General features: G+C 42.4%; 1 protein-coding gene across 1 annotated transcript; it reads left to right on the forward strand.

Annotated features, from left to right (window-relative positions):
• Positions 1-437: 437 nt before the first annotated feature.
• pks1 (polyketide synthase 1) lies at positions 438-22,960 on the forward strand. Its single transcript, XM_062021018.1, has 6 exons — positions 438-495; positions 562-715; positions 2,130-2,290; positions 2,358-2,561; positions 2,625-2,806; positions 17,597-22,960. Exons 1-6 carry the CDS (start codon positions 438-440, stop codon positions 22,958-22,960), a joined length of 6,123 nt encoding a protein of 2,040 aa, XP_061877002.1.
• Positions 22,961-23,027: the final 67 nt, after the last annotated feature.

The raw sequence follows: 23,027 nt of genomic DNA on the forward strand, positions 1-23,027 counted from the left end.
CGAACCGTGACCTCTAAACCGAGGTACGTACCGAACCAAAATGTTTGTGTACCGTTACACCACTAATAGTCATCCTTTTTTTTTTTTCAGTTGGTGGACTTCTGAGATGAAATGTGTAAATAAGCGTGTATGTATGTCCTGATGCTCCGAAATAAAGGTCACTTGTTCAAAGTCACCTGAGCTGAGTGTCTGATGTGAGGGAAAGAATGGCCATGAAGAAAAGATTTAGATGTGGGACTTCTTCCCTAGAATTACCATTTTTAAGCCTACAATTACTTCCAAGTGAGCTGCAAGACAACACAAGAGCACATTGTTTGTGGACTTTGTCAGTCATTGTGTCCCCTGAGGAGCCCTCCTCTTGTCAAGTGTTCATAAGGGCATGAGTGGCATCATGAGCACTTCTTTTGAGAGCACTAAGGAGGACAGAACACTTAACAATGGAGGACGCAGACGATGACATTGCCGTCATTGGGATTGGATGCAATTTCCCTGGAGGTACACTCTGAAATATTACTTTTAATGCGACATGTATCTGCATCATTTGTCCTTTTTTTTAATAAGGTGACGGTTTGAACAATTTCTGGAGGGTTCTATCAAAAGGGGAAAATTGTGTCGTCGATATTCCGGCAGACCGGTTTGATAGGAATTCCTGGTACGATGCGGACGACAAAAAACCTGGAAAAACTCAAACCTGCAAAGCTGCTTTTATAGACGGGTGAGCATCTTGTTAAACAATAAAAGCATGGCAGAGAAATGTGTTGCTCACTGATAAGTCAACAAAGAAATAATGTAGTTTGAGGTCAAGTTTACAGATATAGTCATCTAAAAGTAGATACAACACGCAAAAAAATGTCTGGTCTTTTTTTCATAACAAAAAAATAATGTTTAAGAAAATCAAATTTTAACAAAACCGTTTTTACTTTTAAGCTCCTGGACCTGGTTTTAAGAACCCATTTGAACAATCTGATTTCATTGACAACCCGATCTGGTTAAGATAAGGTCCTTTGTTTTTGTTTTTTTATTTTTGTTTTTTTTTAATAACTTTATTTTTTTATTTTTTAATGTGGAATAAAATAAGATGAATAAATGAAAAAAATAAATAAATAAAAATAAATAAAAGTTAAAAAAAAAAAAACTTTTTCTTGGATAGAAAAAAAGTAAAGCAATAGAAAAACAATTACATAAAAAATAGTAATTAATGAAAATGTTAGTGGACCAGCAGCACACACAATCATGTGTGCTCGAAAGACTGTATCCCTTGCAGACTGTATTATTCTATATTGTAGGAACCAGAAGTTTTAACAGAGACAGCCCCTTTTGTGTAAATGAGTGTGAATGGGGGAGGGAGGGTTTCTTGGGTTGATGCACTAATGGTAAGTGTATCTTGTGTCTTTTTTTATGTTGTTTAAAATAAAAAAAACACCAGAATCGACAAATACATGTATATTTAGTTCAGACACAACAAACCAAAGACAATTATCTACACAATTCGTAGATGTTGTTGTGGCTTTTGCAGCCCTTTGAGACACTTGTGATTTAGGGCTGTATAAATAAACTTTGATTGATTGACTGAATTCAAAGAGGAAAACGAATCTAATCCCAAATATTTGTCAAAAGAAAAAGAAAACAATTTGTTACAGTATATTATAATACAATTTAAAAAATAAACATCTTTGAAAAGGAGCAGCAATGAGCAAATCCTTTTTTTTTCATGACAACAGAAAAATTAGGCAATTGAATTTTTTTTAAAGAAATAACATTTTAACACGACAGTTTTTTTATATAAAGGCTAAATTAAAATTAGATTTCTTTAAAATATGATTTAAATGTAACAGATAACATTAGTCTTATTAAATAAAAAATATTGTTTTAATAAAAAAAAATTGACTAGGAGAAAAACAAGACTGTTTTTGTATTTTTTGTTATTGTATCTATATTTTTCTCTATCCATCCATCCATTTCCTACCACGTGTAAATGTTTACAAAACACATTTTATTTTCTTGTTGACCAATCAGTGAGCTCCATTGTCCCCAAGTTTTAGGGAGGCAAAAACAGGTCCAAACAATCGCACTATTTACCATTTTAACTTTGATGCCAGACGCTAAATTGTGACCATCTGCTCCTTCAGCTTTAACGAGTTCGACCACAAGTTTTTTGGCATCGCCGAGGCCGAGGCGGATGTCATGGACCCCCAGCAGAAGCTCCTCCTCCAGTGTGCCTACAGGGCGTTGGAAGATGCCGGCATCCCCATGGAGCGCATCAGCGGAAGCAGAACCGGAGTTTATATCGGTCAGACTGATATTGCGCCATAACACAAGATGGCGATTTAATAACACAAACTGTTTCTGTGTTGCAGGTCTCATGAACAGAGACTATGAGATGCTCCGAAGTAACCGCGCCGACACCATAAGTCACTACAACGCCACGGGGACGGCCACGAGCATCGCCGCCAACAGAATTTCCTTCGTTTTCAATCTGACTGGTCCCTCGTTCGCCATGGACAGTGCTTGTTCCTCCTCCTTGGTGGCTCTGCACATTGCCTGCCTGGCTTTAAAGCAAGGTACAAAGTCAATGCATGAAGCCAGTTGTTGGCGATAGGTTCCTCATTTCTCTTTTTCGCCAGCGGACTGCGAGATGGCTCTTTGTGGCGGCGTCAACTGCATCATCGAGCCCAGAGTGTTTGTTGCTCTGAGCAAGGCCAGGATGATCTCAGCAGACGGGACCAGCAAGCCTTTCTCCAGAAGAGCAGACGGCTACGGTAGAGGGGAAGGCTGTGGGGTCCTTCTGCTTAAACCACTCAAAAATGTGAGTCACTACAGTACAAATATTACAGGCTTTTCTAAAAGCATATTCACATATTTGTGGCTTAAATTAAGTCTTATTTTTTCCATATATACAGTGGTGGTCAAAAGTTTACATACACTTGTAAAGAACATAATGTCATGGCTTTCTTGAGTTTCCAATCATTTCTACAACTCTTATTTTTTTGTAATAGAGTGATTGGAGCACATACTTGTTGTTCACAAAAAACATTCATGAAGTTTGGTTCTTTTATGAATTTATTATGGGTCTACTGAAAATGTGAGCAAATCTGCTAGGTCAAAAGTATACATACAGCAATGTTAATACCGTATTTGGTTACATGTCCCTTGGCAAGTTTCACTGCAATAAGGCACTTTTGGTAGCCATCCACAAGCTTCTGGTTGAATTTTTGACCACTCCTCTTGACAAAATTGGTGCAGTTCAGCTAAATTTGTTGGTTTTCTGACATAGACATAAATGATAAATGGGTTATACTTGTATAGCGCTTTTCTACCTTCAAGGTACTCAAAGCGCTTTGACAGTATTTCCACATTCACCCATTCACACACACATTCACACACTGATGGCGGGAGCTGCCATGCAAGGCGCTAACCAGCACCCATCAGGAGCAAGGGTGAAGTGTCTTGCCCAAGGACACAACGGACATGACTAGGATGGTAGAAGGTGGGGATTGAACCCCAGTAACCAGCAACCCTCCGATTGCTGGCACGGCCACTCTACCAACTTCGCCACGCCGTAGACTTGTTTCTTCAGCATTGTCCACACGTTTAAGTCAGGACTTTGGGAAGGCCATTCTAAAACCTTAATTCTAGCCTGATTTAGCCATTCCCTTACCACTTTTGACATGTGTTTGGGATCATTGTCCTGTTGGAACACCCAACTGCGCCCAAGACCCAACCTCCGGGCTGATGATTTTAGGTTGTCCTGAAGAATTTGGAGGTAGTCCTCCTTTTTCATTGTCCCATTTACTCTCTGTAAAGCACCAGTTCCATTGGCAGCAAAACAGGCCCATAGCATAATACTACCACCACCATGCTTGACGGTAGGGATTGGTGTTCCTTTTCTCTTCCAAACATATTGCTGGGTATTGTGGCCAAACAGCTCAATTTTTGTTTCATCTGACATCACATGGACAAAGATAAGACCTTCTGGAAGAGTTCTGTTGTAGAAATTATTGGAAACTCAAGACAGCCATGACATTATGTTCTTTACAACTGTATGTAAACTTTTAACCAGGATTCACCAAGCGGAAATTCTGTTTTTGGGTTAAGGGTGAACAATGCCAACAACAAGATGGCTAATCTTGGCGCAACTGTATTCTCACGGCAGCAATTAAGTTCACTAACATTTGGCAGAACTACTTTTTGATGCACTCTATTCTGCCACATCGGTAAAGCTTTGGCATGAACGAAGTCAAAAGACCAGACAAGACGTGCCAGTACTGGCGCGCCAGTTAATGCTAACAAGACTGCTATGTTAATGAACTTCATCTTCGACGTCATCAGCTCCACATGACATTGGTGAGCGTTTGGCATGAGCGATATGGAATGACAACACGGGACAAGCAATGCTAACAACTTGGAATGCTAACAGCAAGGCTAATGTAGATGCGACTGTCAAGTTGACCAAGTTTTTGGCAGAACAATTTATGCCCATGGTTTCAGCATATGGAAGCCAATTCTAATTTAGAGGAATTACTGAGGATGGGACTAAGTATTTCCACGTAGTCGCGAGTACTGTAATCTACAGTAGAAGGCACTCAAGGCTACTGTATTTGATGAAACAAGTGTAAGGGTGATTATATGGGTGTTATTACATGTTTAGGGGGGCTCTAATTATGGTAAACCTATTTGGAAGGTGGTAAACAGTTTTTAATGCTTTAACTATGAAAACATTTGATTTATTAATATTCATCCTACTTTGCGGAAATTCACTTACCACGGTCAGGCTGGAACCTAAAAAAAAGGACTGTATACCTTTAACTAAGGGGTGTCCAAACTTTGACTGGCGGGCCGCTTTTGACTTATATATATACATATGTATATATATATACACACACATATACATACAGTATATACATATATATGTCTATACAGTACATATCAGTGGCGTGCGGTGAGGTTCATGTCAGGTGAGGCACTGACTTCATAACAGTCAGATTTACAAACATATGAACCCTAAAGAGTATCTTATTCACCATTTGATTGGCAGCAGTTAACAGGTTATGTTTAAAAGCTCATACCAGCATTCTTCCCTGCTTGGCACTCAGCATCAAGGGTTGGAATTGGGGGTTAAATCACCAAAAATTATTCCCAGGCACGGTGCCGCTGCTGCCCACTCCCTCACCTCCCAGGGGGTGATCAAGGGGATGGGTCAAATGCAGAGGACAAATTTCACCACACCTAGTGTGTGTGTGTGACAATCATTGGTATATTTAACTTTAACTTTACACTTACAAACTGTAGCACACAAAAAAGCACATTTAATAATAAAAAACGTTATTATGGTCTTACCTTTACTTATAAGTGCGGGAGCAGTGGTGTTCATGTTGGAAGAGTTGTGAATGAATGAAATATGAAATCCGCGCTCCAGTCTGCAGGTGTACCTAATGTTGTGTCCCTGTTCACGGCTCCTCCGGCGCGCCGCGCGAGCATTGTTGTTTTTGCACTTTTTGGCTTCTTGTTAAGTGACTTTTTTTGGGTGGATTCGGTCTTGCACGTGGAGGGTTTGGGTGTGGGCTTTGGTTGGTGTGGCGCTCCCGTCGGGCGGTGCATTCTGCGGCGGAGGAGCTTGGCACCAGGAGGCGGGGTTATGAGACGAGCCTCCAGTTTTATGATCGCTCAGCACAATAAATACGTTACACACATACAGTTGTTGACAATATACACTGTACATTATATACCTCAGCTAACTAAACTATGGAAATGTATAATATAATTCATATAGCAATACGGTCTCACTGCACAGCAGGCCAGCAGTTAGCCGAGTCATTGCGCACAATCCATGTTGAGGCACAAATCAGTGACGTGCCTCAACTGGCTGCTAAACACCGCACCGTCTCTTCTCAGTATTTGAACGGCAAATGTGAAAATAAAAATAAAAATAATCTAAAACTGGTGAAGTTAAATGGAAAATAACTTTAGTATAATCACTGGATACATATAACAATTTAATTAATTTTTTTTCTTTTTACTTTTTTTCTTCTTTCCATGATGGCAGGTGAGGCCGTGCCTCCCCTGCCTCTAGTGACTGCACGCCACTGGTACATATATATGTCTATATAATATATATATATATATCTATATAGCAGTGGCGTGCCGTCACTAGAGGCAGGGGAGGCGGGGCCTCACCTGCCATCATGGAAAGAAAAAAAAAAGTAAAAAGAAAAAAAATAATAATGAAATTGTTATGTGTATCCAGTGAGCATACTAAAGTTATTTTCCATTTAACTTCACCAGTTTTAGATGATTTTTATTTTTATTTTCACATTTGCCGTTCAAATACTGAGAAGAGACGGTGCGGTGATCAGCAGCCAGTTGAGGTACGTCAGTGCGTTGTGCCTCAACATGGATTGTGCGCAATGACTCGGCTAACTGCTGGCCTGCTGTGCAGTGAGACTGTATTTCTATGTGAATTATATTATACATTTCCATAGTTTAGTTAGCTGAGGTATATAATGTACAGTGTATTTTGTCAACAACTGTATGTGTGTAACGTATTTTTAGTGCTGAGCGATCATAAAACTGCTGCGAAGACATACTGTGTGAGGCTCGTTTCATAACCCCGCCTCCTGGTGCCAAGCACCTCCGCCGCAGAATGCACCGCCCGACGGGAGCGCCACACCAACCAAAGCCCACACGTGCAAGACCGAATCCACCCAAAAAAAGTCACTTAACGAGAAGCCAAAAAGTGCAAAAACAACAATGCCCGCGCTGCAGGAGCCGCGAACGACCGCAGGGACACAACATTAGGTACACCTGCACTGCAGGTTCATATGTTTGTAAATCTGACTGTGATGATGCAGTGCCTCACCAGACATTAATCTCACCGCACGCCACTGCTATATATATATATATATATATATATATATATATATATATATATATATATACATATATATATATATATATATATATATATATATATATATATATATATATATGTAACGGGTATAAGAAATACTTTGATTATTTGAGTGAAATTCCTGCTAAAATATGTATATTGGTTTGTTATGCAATGAGAGGTCCAATTGCGCCATCTGCTGGTACCTGAAAAGTCTGTAGATATGACCGCAAACCGGAAGCTATTAGTAGACTACCTGTTCTCTGCTAATGGTAAGACACGTTTTGATATTGCTCTGCAAAATATTATAAATTACACTAAAGCTAACGTGAGAGTTATTGTAAGATACACGGTTATTTAATGGCAGTTGGAATGCTATGTTGTGGAATTTTCGTTTTGAATTGGTTGTTGCTCACGTCAGATGTCCTACTATTTTGCACTGAAGTCGATATTATTTTCCCCCTGTAGACATCGAAAGCAGCAGAGGTGCTAACCACATATTGTGTGTATGTGCTCTCTGATCACTCATTGCAGGTAATAATTGTTGCACTATGTGCGTTTTACGTGTCAAGACGTTCATATTTAAATTTGTATTGTTCGCCATTTTAACATGGGAACAACGTGGTCTGTCATATTCGCTAGTCACCATTAGAGGGTGCTAAAAGTCCATTTAATTATTTGTGTCATGTTTTGTATTGTATTTTGTATTTTTCTATGCTCTATTTCATAAATATATAAAAAAGGATGATGTTGGTTAAAATTAATTGTAATACCATTAAAGATAAAAGCAAGTTAAAACCACTATACGATCAAACACGAAGAAAAAGTATACAGTTAAAAACCATTGTATTAAGTTACATCTGTAATTGCATTTCATGTAATTGTGAAAATATGAAAAGGTTATGTACTTGAGTAGACTTCCTGTTCTATGCGAATGACATCGAAAGCAGCAGAGGTGCTAACCACATATTGTGTGTATGTGCGTTCTGATCACTCATTGCAGCTACTAGTAAAGAACCACATCATCCAATCCAGCCTGTGTGTGGGTTCTTGGCGGGACGGGTACACAGCAGTTACATTGGTGCCGTGACCTGAGACTTCTATCAAGTTCGTCGAACCGGTGACCGTCCTGCCTACCACATCGCTCCATGAAGCCATCGGTTCACAGTATTTGTGGGTTCACAGTTTGCAAGGGTAGCATATATTGCAGTGAAGCTCATTATAGTGTGTCACAGCGGCACAGATAATTTTATGTGGCATAGCAGTAACGTGTCACACAGACTGCTGATTTGTTTTATCATTTTGATTCTATTTGCCATTTTCTTATTGATGATTTCACAAAGTGGGGTGGACTGTACTGTATTGTGGCAGACATTTTTGAAACATGTCTTTTCAGAGTAATCCACTGTTCCCAAAGTTTGGCACACCCATTCAAGTTGGCAGAGGCAGGGGTATGCCTACTCCCATCCCGTTTTCTGTTGATAGTCCTGCCCCAGGTGTTAGTTTACCCTCATTAGAGGCAGTTTCCAATGCTAGCGTACATAATGCAGCTAACCAGCACACTAGCTCTTATTTGCCTCAAGTCACGTCTACACCAAATCCTATTGGTAGCGTCTCTGAGTGTGTAGCTGACCAGATGAGGACTGTCATTCAGGAGATAGGTCAACAGTTAGCTGATAGCATCATGTCACATATGCAGGCAAATAACACAGTAACTCCTGCTTCAACTTTCACACAGAATGTAACAAGCACACTGAGTCAGCCTAGCCATGTGTCTGATGTATCTCAGGTTCAGGTTGTCACACAGAGGAAGGTTAAAGAACCACCATCATTTGTAGGAGATGGGTCGGATTCAATTAAGGTGCATGAATGGGAAGATCTGATGAGAACATTCATTAAGAGGAGTAATGTGAGAGTTGAAGAGCAGGCTGAGGAGATCCTTATGCATTTGAGGGGAAAAGCTAAGGATGTAGCGAAGTTTGGCATTAGGAACAGTAATATTGACTGTATGTATGCTCAGCCCGACCTGATTTATGGTCTACTTAGAAAACACTTTAGCTGTACTAGGTACTCTTCTGTCCCCTTAGCTGACTTTTACTCGACTTTGCCTAAAGACCAGGAAGACCCCTATGACTACTGGCTGAGACTGAACAGTGCAGCTGACCTCGCCATTGACTGTCTGAGAGAGCAGGGCAAGACGCTGGACAACCCTGAAACAGAGGTGACTCGCATGTTTATTCGGAACTGTCCCTGCAAAGACCTGGCCCTCACTTTCAGATCCAAAACAATCGACAAATGGTCAGCGTGTGAAGTACTGGAGGTGCTGAACGAGTACCATGCTGAGATGAGCTGCAAAGCAACTCCCCCAGTACACACTGTGAAGAGGATGGACTTCGCAGTACACGCAGCTGAGGTGAGCCATAGTCCAGCCCTTGACCGCAGTGGTCACGAGCCACCTCAAACCCAGAGCCCTCAGTATGTCCCCCTAGCGGAGGTGATGGCTATGTTGGAAAAGGTTCTGCTGTGTGGGACCTCTAACCAGTCACAAGTGAGGAAGCGAGCTCCACCCAGGTGTCTTGAAAGCAGAGTTGACGGGTTCACTGACATGCCATGCATTATTTGCAAAGATGAAGGTCACAGTGCTTTCTCTCATTGCCGGGAGAAGAGGCTTTGCTTCAAGTGCTATGCTCCAGGCCATTCACGTCGTGACTGTCCAGCGAGGAGGACCACTCCACAGCCTCAGGAAAACTGACCGATCTGCACACAGGGGAGGACCGTGCAGATCAGCTAATTGAACCTCCAACAAGTTATGAGAAGCCCGACATGCTTGATATTGAATCCCTCTATGAGTCGCACAGCAGTTATAGTGGCAGTACAGTAATCTCACCCAAGAAACTGATCTTTCAGGGATCCAAGAGAATATCAGAGACTGATAGCCTGTTCTACACGCCTGTACTTGTAAAGAATGGCCCCACTTTCAAAGCACTGTTAGACAGCGGGTCAATGGCCTGTACAATAAGTGAGTCTGCTGTTGAGTCCCTGTTGCAGCAATGCCCTAACATGACAAAGGACACAGCTGATGATTATGTCATTGTAGGCTGCGGTGGACACCGCGTTTCCCCCAAAGACATGTATAACCTTGATGTTACCGTTTATGGATGCAGGATGATCGTTCCGGTAATGGTTGTACCTGGCCAGACAGAAGCAATGATCCTTGGCAGCAATGCTATCAAGCATATCCTAACTCAACTGAAGAGCACTGACGGCTACTGGAGGCTTGTTTCCTCGCCCGACAATGGTCAGACTGATGACCACTGCCAATTCTTGTCACTACTGTCCAACACAGAGAGATGGAGAGGTGAATGCATTCCAGATAAGGTGGGAACAGTGAAAGTCAAAAGTTGTGTAACACTGAAACCACAGACTGAGCACCTTGTCTGGGGCAAGTTACCTGAGTCAGCTGTGATGTCAGTAGGCAGTACCGTGGTCGTTGAGCCGACCCAGTCTAAAGCCAGACCCAAACAAATCCTTGTTGGAAGGGTTATTACTCCACTTTGGGGAGATAGATGGGTGCCCGTTAAAGTCATTAACCCTACAGACAGAACTGTGGTGTTGAGAAGGAACGCCAAGATCGCAGATGTGTCCCCCTGTATCGCAGTGGAGGACCTACCCAAAGCAGAGGAGGTCAAGTGCAACATGCAGTGTGTGCAGAGCGAAGATGTGCATCCGAGGTCAGAAGAGGACATGGTGCGTGCACTGGAGACTCTGGGCCTGCAAGACATTGATCTGAAGTCATGCGAAGTGTCACTGCAGTGGAAAGACAAGCTTGTTCACATTATTGAAGAATATGAGTCAATCTTCTCCAGACACAAGATGGACTGCGGAGAGGCCAAAGAGTTTGTGCATCGCATCCACCTTGTTGATGACAAGCCGTTCCGTCTACCATACAGGCGCATACCACCAAGCCAATATGAGAAACTGAGAACGACTCTGAATGAGATGGAGGAAAAAGGCATTATTCAAAAGTCGAGCAGTAAATATGCATCTGCACTCATTCTCGTATGGAAGCGGAATGGAGACCTCAGAGTATGCACTGACTTCAGATGGCTCAACGCAAGAACTGTGAAGGATGCCTACCCACTGCCGCATCAAGCAGATGCTCTAGCCGCACTCGGTGGAAATGCTCTATTCTCCACGATGGACTTGACATCAGGCTTCTATAATGTCCCCTTGCACCCTGATGACAAGAAGTATACAGCATTCTCATCACCCTTTGGACTTCATGAATATAACCGTCTCCCTCAGGGCCTATGCAACAGTCCAGCTACCTTCATGAGGATGATGATGTCAATATTCGGTGACGAGAATTTCACGAGCCTGTTGTGTTACCTCGACGATCTGATGTTATTTGCACCTACAGAAGGAGTTGCACTCAAACGCCTGCAGATGGTGTTTGCCCGCCTCAAGGAGCACAACCTTAAGCTCGCACCCAAGAAGTGCTTCTTCCTCAGGAGGACTGTGAAATTTCTCGGGCACGTCATCAGTGAAGATGGAGTTCGAACAGACCCTGAGAAGGTCAGAGCCATAAATGACCTAAAGGTCGCAGACATCATGGAATCTGATGGTAAAACACCTTGTCCTAGTAAAATCAGATCGTTTTAGGCATGGTGATGTACTACCAAAGTTTCATCGAGGCATGTTCTGCGAAGGCTAAACCGCTGTTCAGGCTCACAGCTGAACCAAGTGCTCAGTGCAAGCACAAGAAAGGTCGCAAACCTGTGAAGAAAGGAGGTCCTGTGAAGCTGACTCCTGCTGATTGGTCCAACGCATGCCAGACCGCTTTTGAGACACTGAAACACGACTTCATGACAAGTGTCACTCTAGCCCACCCAGATTTCAATGCCCCGTTCATTCTGGCTATCGACGCATCCCTTGATGGGATTGGAGCTGTCCTGTCGCAACTTCCGCCTGGTGGAAAGGTAGCTAGACCTGTCGCCTTTGCGAGTAGAACGCTCTCTCGCTCCCAGCTAAACTACCTTGCGCACCGACTTGAATTTCTTGCCTTGAAATGGGCAGTATGCGACAAATTCAGCCACTGGTTGAAAGGCAGACATTTCACCACATGGACTGACAATAACCCCTTGACATATATTCTGACCAAACCCAGACTTGACGCGTGTGAACAGCGGTGGGTGGCAAAGCTCGCTGCTTATGACTTCGACTTAAAGTACATTCCTGGCCCAAAGAATATCGTAGCTGACACATTGAGCCGTGAGCCATTTGTCCAGTCGTGTGTGGGTCATCGCCTTGTCACCGAACCTTATGCCTCACTGTTGGAACAAGTCAACGGTGTGAATGACAGAACCGTGCAAGAGGTGTTCAGAGTGTCCAACAACTGTCAGGCTGTTGTGGACGAAGGTGGTGAAACATCAGACGGGCCAGTGCAAGAGGCAATTTCACAGAACACAAGAGGCTCAGTTGTGTCAGAGGAAGTCGCTGCCATCTTCAGTGCTCAGTCCACTGGAGGTGTAAGTCACATGATTGGGGCAGACGCTGCCTTCAGTCTTCTACAGAAGGAAGACCAGTCCACTGCACTCCCTCAGAGTCAGCTTGTTGGTCAACAGGAGCAAGACAAGACAGTAGGCAGGGCCATGTACTTTGTACAGAGACACAAGAGACCTACCAGGCGTGAGCGAGCTGTTGAGTCACATAGCGTGATCAAACTTCCAAAGCATTGGAGTAGACTGACCATACAGAATGGCATGCTGTACAAGATACGAAAAGATCCCCAGATGAACAAGAAGATCCTCCAGTTCATAGTACCAGACTCTTTAAAGCAGAAAGTCCTCCAAGGTCTCCATGACTCAGCAGGTCACCAAGGCCAGCATCGTACCTTGTCTCTGGTGAGGCAACGATTCTTCTGGAGTGGCATGGAACGGGATGTTGTGAACTATGTTCAGTCTTGTCAGCGCTGCATAGTAGGGAAGACACCCGAGCCACACAGCCGTGCGCCTCTCAAAAACATTGTCACCTCTGAACCTATGGAGTTGGTCTGCATAGACTTTTGGACTGCTGAGCAAGGGAACAAGTCTGTGGATGTTCTAGTTGTGACCGATCACTTCTCTAAGATGGCACACGCCTTCCCATGCAAGAATCAGACTGCCAGGCAAGTCGCTCGTTGTCTCTGGAATGACTTCTTTCTAATTTATGGCTTTCCTCTGCGCATCCATTCGGACCAGGGAGCCAATTTTGAGAGCAAACTGATTAAGGAGCTTCTAGAGATAGCTGGGGTACAGAAGTCCCATACGACTCCGTATCACCCCATGGGAAATGGTGTCACAGAGCGTTTTAACAGGACCCTGGGAGATATGATCAGGTCTCTTCCCCTTCAGTCCAAAGCAAAGTGGCCACAGATGCTGCAGCAACTTACCTTCTGCTACAACTGCGCAGAGCATGAGACAACAGGGTTTGCACCCTTCTACTTAATGTTTGGAAGAATCCCTCGTCTCCCTGTCGACGTCATGTTTCAACATGCTCTCACCAACGACACTGTTGTCAGTCACTCGGACTTTGTGTCCCAACTGAAAAAGGATCTGCATGAAGCTGCTCAGATTGTGCAGAGGAACAGTCTCAGGGAACAGACTCGCCATGCCAAGCTGTACAACCGCAAAGTCAAGGGCTCACCCCTCGTCGTTGGAGACAGAGTGCTGATTGCCAACAGAGGTGTGCCAGGAAAACGCAAGGTTGCAGACAAATGGGAGTCGACCCCTTATGAAGTCATCTCAGTCAGACCTGAACTCAATGTCTACAGAGTCAAGGATTGCCTGACAGGCAGAGAGAGAGTCGTTCACCGGAATCTACTACTCTCTGTTAGCTTCCTGCCATGTGACAGAGATCTGGACAATGTCTCTGGGCACTCTGAATGTGACGCTGCCGCGCATGGAAGTGATGTATGTCCTGACGTGCCTGATCTGGTGGAAGACAGTGATGTACGTACAGTCAACTGGCTGATGCGGACGGGTGAAGAGGAAGTCCATTCAGAAGAGGAAGTCCATTCTGAAGAGGAGGATGACTCGTTTGACCGGAGGTCTGATGCTGCTCAGTCTGACTCTCTCTCAGTCACTGCGTCCAGTCAGGACAGTCAGCGAGTCCCGGAAGATGTTGACTATGCTGCTGTTAATGGTGCGGAAGGCTCACCACAGTGCTCTGAAGATATAGTCACTGACACAGAAGTTGCCCCTCCCGTAACTATCCATCCAGATGTGACCCCTTTGGACAATGACTCTACTGACATGTCCCCTCCTGACAATATCCCCACAGACGTTGCTCCTCCTGACAAAGACCTTCAACAAGACATTGACCCCCCGGACACTGATGCTCCTGAGACAGCCATTCTTGACACTGACTTTCTGAACAGTGACGTTCCAGGCCCTTTAGCTCCAGCAATTTGCACACAACCTGGCCGTTATGGTCTCAGGGACCGTAGTTCCATTAACCCTCCACAACGCCTGATATGTCAGATGAATAAGCAAGTAGTAGATGAAGATTCTGTGTCCACAGTATCAGTTAGTACCTTGTTTAAGTTCTTTAGAGATGCAATTTCAGTTTGAGTTATGAAAGTATTTGACCAAAGAAGAGTCTAGGTAGTACTTAAAGCTATAGGAATAACATTTTGCATTTCAGAGGTGTAACAGGCATCTCTGAGTCTGTGTTTAGTTAGGAGATTGATCACCTTCTTTCTTTCCACACTCCTTTTTGAGAGAGTTTTAGAACTGACATGCACAACAGTTTTGTTCATAGTAATGCACTTATTTTTTTTTGTTTTTGTCTCAAGTGTTGCACTCCTAAATTTAGCAGAATTTCAGGGGGGTGTATGTAACGGGTATAAGAAATACTTTGATTATTTGAGTGAAATTCCGGCTAAAATATGTATATTGGTTTGTTATGCAATGAGAGGTCCAATTGCGCCATCTGCTGGTACCTGAAAAGTCTGTAGATATGACCGCAAACCGGAAGCTATTAGTAGACTTCCTGTTCTCTGCTAATGGTAAGACATGTTTTGATATTGCTCTGCAACATATTATAAATTACACTAAAGCTAACGTGAGAGTTATTGTAAGATACACGGTTATTTAATGGCAGTTGGAATGCTATGTTGTGGAATTTTCGTTTTGAATTGGTTGTTGCTCACGTCAGATGTCCTACTATTTTGCACTGAAGTCGATATTATTTTCCCCCTGTAGACATCGAAAGCAGCAGAGGTGCTAACCACATATTGTGTGTATGTGCTCTCTGATCACTCATTGCAGGTAATAATTGTTGCACTATGTGCGTTTTACGTGTCAAGACGTTCATATTTAAATTTGTATTGTTCGCCATTTTAACATGGGAACAACGTGGTCTGTCATATTCGCTAGTCACCATTTAGAGGGTGTTAAAAGTCCATTTAATTATTTGTGTCATGTTTGTATTTTGTATTTTTCTATGCTCTATTTCATAAATATATAAAAAAGGATGATGTTGGTTAAAAACCAAGTTAAAAATATGTTGTATTGAATTAATTGTAATACCATTAAAGATAAAAGCAAGTTAAGACCACTATACGATCACACACGAAGAAAAAGTATACAGTTAAAAACCATTGTATTAAGTTACATCTGTAATTGCATTTCATGTAATTGTGAAAATATGAAAATGTTATGTACTTGAGTAGACTTCCTGTTCTCTGCTAATGACATCGAAAGCAGCAGAGGTGCTAACCACATATTGTGTGTATGTGCGTTCTGATCACTCATTGCAGCTACCAGTAAAGAACCACATCATCCAATCCAGCCTGTGTGTGGGTTCTTGGCGGGACGGGTACACAGCAGTTACATATATATGGACACAATAATATATATATATATATATATATATATATATATATATATATATATATATATATATATATATATATATATATATATATATATATATATATATATATATATATATATATATATATATATATATACATATATATATATATATATATATATATATATATATATACATATATATATATATATATATGTATATATATATATATATACATATATATATATATATATACATATACATATATATATATATACATATATACATATACGTATATATATATATATATATATATATATATATATATATATATATATATATATATATATACATATATATATATATATATATATATATATATATATACATATATATATATATATATATATATATACATACATATATATATATATATATATATATATATATACATACATATATATATATATATATATATATATATATATATATATATATATATATATATATATATATACATATATATATATATATACATATATATATATATATATATATATATACATATATATATATATATACATATATATATATATATATATATATATATATATATATATATATATATATATATATATATATATATATACATATATATACATATACATATATATATATATATGTATATATATATATATGGACACAATAATATATATATATATATATATATATATATATATATATATATATATATATATATATATATATATATATATATATATATATATATATATATATATATATATATATATATATATATATACACACACACACACACATATATAGTCAAGGTTTCTGTGGTTTATCCGTTATACAGTGCTCAAAACCGGGGTAGAGCGGAATATCCGTTAGGGTATTTTTATTTTGTGTTTTTTTCTGACCTAACGTATATATACATATATACATACATATATACAGTACATATATACATATATATACTGTATATATGATTATATACTGTTATAATAATATAATGGATATATAACTAATAATTATTAGATTTTTTTATATATATTAGATTTTAATAGTATGTGAAAATTCGACCCCTATCTTGTTTACTTCCGTGAAGACCTCAAAGTTTTTAATCAATCAGCAATATCAAGCAGCTAAAATGCACCAAACATGGATAAATGTGGAGAGTGTGTTTTGCATTTTTCCCAGCTTCCCTTGAATTGGATATTAATGAGTGTAGTTTAGAATTTTATGGCTGATAGGAGTTATTTTTTAATAATATGTTTTTATAATATCCACAAAGTTCAATGAGCAGCATGTGTTATGTGTGACCATGTTTGTTGAAATTTTGTGCTGGTTGAATTCATTTTTCTGCATCATGACTAGGGAAGGTTGTTTGGATTAGGTAATATAAGTAAATGCCGTGCACACATTTACGAAGATGTACAATTAAAGGCCACTGACTTGAGTTACTTTCATTGGCCACCAGATGGTGACAAAATGGCAGCTATCAAGCCAGTGACATATTTGTAAATTATAAGAAAACACTGCGCTGCGAAATTGTTTATTGGACTCGTGCTGTCTCACGGGCCAAGTTGAAGACACCAACGGGTCGCATTTGGCCCGCGGGCCGTAGTTTTAACTAATATAGAATGTACACTTTACTTCAACATTATCGTCCAGCAACCCAAATGAAGCAAAGATAAGTGCATCTTGCCTACAGTCAACAGCGGTAGCAACACGAGTGTTGTGGAGCTGTGGTTCATTAACGAGAAAGACACATCTGAACATGTATCGTGACACTGTAAAAGTATTCCTCACATTGTTACTTTCTTTCCAAAGGCGCTACGAGACAGCAACAAAATCTGGGGCATCATTGCAAAAACAGCCATCAATCAAGACGGACAATCCGTGTCACCAATCACCAAGCCCTCCTTGCATCAACAACAAGAGCTGCTGCAGAGAATCTACTCTCAGTGCGAGCTCGCCACTGTCCAGTACATTGAGGCTCATGGGACTGGAACTCCGGTTGGCGATCCGACAGAATTGGCTAGCATCTCGAACATCATCGCCCAAGCCAAACATCGCGGTCCAGAGACTCTGTGGATCGGTTCTGTTAAAGGGAACATTGGACATACTGAATCTGCTGCAGGGGTAGCTGGTCTCATCAAGGTGCTCCTAATGATGAGGCACGAGACCATTGTTCCTTCTGTTTTCTACTCCAAAGAGTGTCCTGTCATAGACACGACGAGAATGAGTGTTCCCACTAAAGCCGAGAGGTGGTGGACCAATGGGAAGCGGGTGGCCGGGATTAACAGCTTTGGCTTTGGAGGCACGAATGCACATGTCATTGTCAGAGAGCATAGAGAGGTTACTAGTCCTTCGCAGATCCCAAAAGATGGTCAAAGACTTTTTGTAACATCCGCTGCCTCAGAGAAATCCTTGATCCGAACCCTTGCCGATACACGACAGATGCTTCTCAGCGGCCATGCAGCTGACGTGCTGGCGTTGTGTTACACATCAGCTTGTGGGAGGAGTCACAGAAAGCACAAGTACAGGAAGGCGATCCTCACATCATCCCTGTTGGATTTGCAGCATCAGCTGGCTGCGGTAAAAGCAGAGGTGGAGTGTACAAAGTCAAACAGGAAGGTTGTGTTTGTGTTTAGCGGAAACGGTGTTGCTTTCAGGGGTATGTGCAAAGAGCTTTTTCTGAGAGTTCCTGTCTTCCAAGACAAGGTGAGAGAAGTGGAGATTCTCTTCCAGAAACACTATAATGTCAGAATCAGTCAATGGTTTACTAGTGAGTGTGACACTGACAATCTAAGCCAGCCAGATGTTGTCCAACCTCTACTTTTCGCTGCTCAAGTCGCCATTACCTCCCTTCTGAAGCACTGGGGTGTCCAACCTGACATGGTGCTCGGACACTCCCTGGGAGAGGTCGCTGCGGCTCACTGCTCGGGCCTCTTATCTCTGGAGGACGCAGTCAAAGTGGTTTACCAGCGCAGTAGCCTTCAAAGTAGGGTCACTGTCGGAAAGATGCTTGTTGTCAGCAATATTGCTGTGCAAAAGGTGTTAAGAATCCTTACGAACTTCTCTGGGAGTGTTTGCGTGGCTGCCTTCAACAGCCCGCTGTCTTGCACTTTGTCAGGGGATGCAGACGTTGTTGCTGTCCTCTATGAGAAGCTGAAGATGATGTACACAAATGAGAATATATTTCTTCATTTCCTAGATGTTCCAGCAGCTTACCACAGTAATTTAATGGATTCTATCCTAGAGGACGTTCAAAGAACTTTAGATTATTTGGTCATCAACAAGATGGAGTGCAAACTGTTTTCCACTGTGACAGGGCATGAGTGTGGGCATGGCGACTTTGCAACAGGTACCTACTGGGCAAAGAACATCAGGGAACCAGTTCTGTTTGAGCAAACCCTGCGTGCAGTCGCTATGGATAAACTATCAGGGAGGAACATGGTCTTCGTGGAGATTGGACCCCGCAAGGCTCTCCAAAGGAACATACTGGAGACTCTGGGGTATGACTCTATTGTTCTGTCCTCTGTTGAACCACTAAGAGAATATGAAACCATCTTGTCCACTGTGGGGAAACTATTCGAGCTGGGCGTCAACATGCACTGGCAGGAGATCTACAGTGGCTGTGAAACGCCACCTACAGTTTTCCCGGTGTATCACTTTGATAACGTAAAGAAAGAACTGTATTTTGAGGATGTCAGAAATGGAAGTGAATCTCCTTCCTGTTCCCCACATTTGCTTGAATCCCAAATGGCACAGAACAACGAATACAAATGCAGCCTCTCGGTGGAAACGGCGGCATATCTGTGGGAGCACAAATACAATGGCGTCGCTATTGTACCCGGCGCCTTCTTCGTGGCGCTGGCATTCACCTCCTTGATGGCACATTTGAAGCCAAAGAAGCCCGTTTCCTTTCTCCAGATCAGTGTGACATTTCTCAAGCTGCTTCACGCTGACAATCACCAACTAATAGTAACATTTGCAGAAAATGAGTTTACAATCCGTTCCCCTGCCGCCACCCATGCTTCAGGTACTTTCAGGTGCACTGAGCATCAAGTTTTCATAGAGGAACCCAGCATTCATCCAGAGAGGATCTTAAAAAGGTGCACTTTGGTTGTAAAGACAAATCAGATCTACTCCATTCTTTCTAGAGCGGGATTGGACTATGGCTCTGTGTTCAAACACCTCCACAATGTGTATTTTGGGGATGAATTCAAAGAGGCCATGACAAGAATTAAAGTACCCCAAGACCTCCTCAAGCATATTCACGACTATTTCTTACACCCTGTGCTCTTGGACTACTTCATGCAAATGACTGCAGTGGTAGCCATGAGGTCTCTCACAGCCAAGCAAGGCCTCCCCTCCGCCATTGGCAGTGTTGTCATTTCAGGACCAGCGCAAGAGGACATGTTCATTTACATGCGGGCAACTCGGGAGACTCCAAACTTCCTTGAAGTGTGCGGTTGCTTTGCGGGCAAAGGCGGAGAGGTACTTGTGGAACTTAGGGATGTCAGGATCACGTTCATTGGCAATTGCTCACCTGTTCTACAGTCAGTGTTTTTCCACAATGAAATGATTCCAATCCCAGTTGAGACGAGTTGTGATTGGAAGATAAGGGCGTTAGTTTTTGCAGACAAGCTGGGCATCGCTGAAGCACTTAGGCCATATTTGCATCCAGAGTCCCTCACAGTGGAGGACAGAGAAGACTCAAGCCAACTAAGAGATGTAGTTCTACATTCACTTGACAGCAACTTGAGGGATTTTCTCTTCATTTGGGCAGCAGATGATCTTAGTAACTTATCATCTGATAGGACACTGGAGCGCCTGGTGACTTGCTGCGAGTTATTCCGGCAGGTTGTTCTAACCTTGAAAGAGGGCGGTCATTCTTGCATGGTCCGTGTTATCACCTACAGGTCCTCAGAGAAAATGGTGGACTGCGTAAGCGCTGGTTTTGTGCTCGCCGGCATGACAAGAGCTTGTGCAGCAGAAATACCCGCCATCTCTTTTCAGGTGATTGATTTGACATCTCTGACCAGAGAGGACATTGAATGTCTAGTTGGCGTCATTAATGTCTGTAAACAACAAGAAGTCATTGTTGGTCAAGGGAAGGTGTCCACAATGAAGATAACTTGTACTCCCACGGTGGACAAAGTGTCTTTAAAGTGTGACAGACGCTCAGTGAAAGATTTTGTCCTCCAGACATGTCATCCGTACAGACTAGAAGGTTTGACGGCCACCCCTCATGACATGAGTGACAACCCCGTCCCTCGGGGATCCATTGAAGTTCAGATCACCAATGTTTGTGTGCATTCATCTGATTACTTCCCCGTCACCATTTCACAGCTGTATTTTGGAGAGACGCTATACTGGAACAACCGTGCACACCACCATCACACACTTCTAGCTCTTGATTTTAGCGGCGTAGTGACTGCTGTCGGGAAGGACGCACGCGGCATAAAAGCAGGAGACCGTGTTGCATCATGTTACCCGACTTTGGCAACGACAAGGGTTGTTGTTCCTGATTCTTTGTGTTATGACATCAAGACGCTCCCGTTTCTGGAGGAAACTCCAATTGTGTCTTTCTTCATCCTGGCGAGGGAGATTCTGCAGAGAGCTTTTCCCGCTTTGAAAGCACAACAACAAAATAAAATGTCAATCATCACGCCAAATTTAGCCTCCATTTTCCTGAAAGTTTTAGCGTTGACGGCAAACCGATCAGGCTGGAATGTGTCCTGTTCGCCACATTTGACGAGGGAAGCCTCTGATCCATGCCAAGCTTTTGTGTTCTTGCCTCCCGTTGACAACTCCTGGCAGGAACTACAAGACGATGACGGCCATGAGAGACATATAGTCTTGGTGAATGACACTCACATGTTGTCCTCACGTTGCGGTGCTTTTAAGAGCAACCATGTGCACATACTGGATGTGACTTCTGTCCTTCAAAGAGCTTACCTGAATGTGCAAGGCAGTGCTATCTTTAGGTGGCTCACATCTCTTGGCTTTGATAGAGCATCCCTGCCTGTTAAAAGCGAGACATTTCAAACGTCACGTACAGCAGCAGCTCAGAATGATGACTCCTACTTTGCCACAAAGACAGTGTGCCAAGTGGTTTTAGAGCACACCTGCCCGGTGTCTGATATCCCTCTAGTGGCCAGGCCCAGACAACTCTTCAAAAACCGCCACGTTTACATAGTGACGGGAGGTCTCACCGGTTTAGGCCTTGAGACAGTGAAGTTCATTGCCAGCAACGGCGGAGGTTATATAGTGACGTTGTCCAGACGCATGCCGACCCATGAAACACAATCTGAACTGGATCTTATTCAAGGAAGGTATGGCGTCATCATCATGAATGTCCAGTGTGACGTCTCTGTGCTGCAGCAAGTAGTGGACGCCATCTCCAAGATTGAAGGACGATTCAGTTGTTGTCCCATTAAAGGTGTGTTTCACAGTGCTGCGGTGCTCCACGATGCACACATTGACACCCTCAATGAGGCGCTCCTGCTGAAGGTGCTGCAGCCCAAAGTGAGCGGCGCCCTAAATCTTCACCGTGCAACACTGACAAAGAAACTTGACTTCTTTGTGTGCTACTCCTCCATCTCTTCAGTCGTGGGCAATGAGGCCCAGTCAAACTATGCAGCAGCAAATTCATTCCTTGATGCCTTCTGTCATTACCGCAGAAACCTCGGCCTGGCTGGACAGTCCATCAACTGGGGGCCTTTAAACCTCGGCCTTCTGCTCAACAAACATCACCTCCAAAACCTCCTGAAGGCGAAAGGATTGATGGTCATGGATGCGTGCGAGTTTCCCGAAACTCTCGCAGAGGTTTTACTCACGAACAGACCCCAACAGCTCATTTGCAAGTTCAACTTTAAAAATATTTGTTCACAAAACAACTCACTGAACGAACGACTGTGTACCTTAGTAGAGGACAAGCTGGGACTTCTACAGACGTCTTCCCTGCATGGAAACGTCAGACGTATCGTCAGTGATGTAAGCAATTTTGGGGAGGACGAGCTGGATGACGACGTCACTCTGGGAGCTCTGGGAATCGACTCCATGTTGGCCATGACGCTGCAGAGTAAGATATACAAGGAGATGGGCATTAACATACCTTTAGTTAGGATATTGGAGCCAAACACTACAGTGGCTACTTTGGAAACACTTGTGATGAACAATTAATATTAAATGAAGCATCAGAACATACCAACACCTTCAGACTGTTGTGTTTGTATGAAAAATGTCTGGC

This window comes from Entelurus aequoreus, linkage group LG15 (genome assembly GCF_033978785.1).
Source record: "Entelurus aequoreus isolate RoL-2023_Sb linkage group LG15, RoL_Eaeq_v1.1, whole genome shotgun sequence".
Lineage (NCBI taxonomy): Eukaryota > Metazoa > Chordata > Actinopteri > Syngnathiformes > Syngnathidae > Entelurus > Entelurus aequoreus.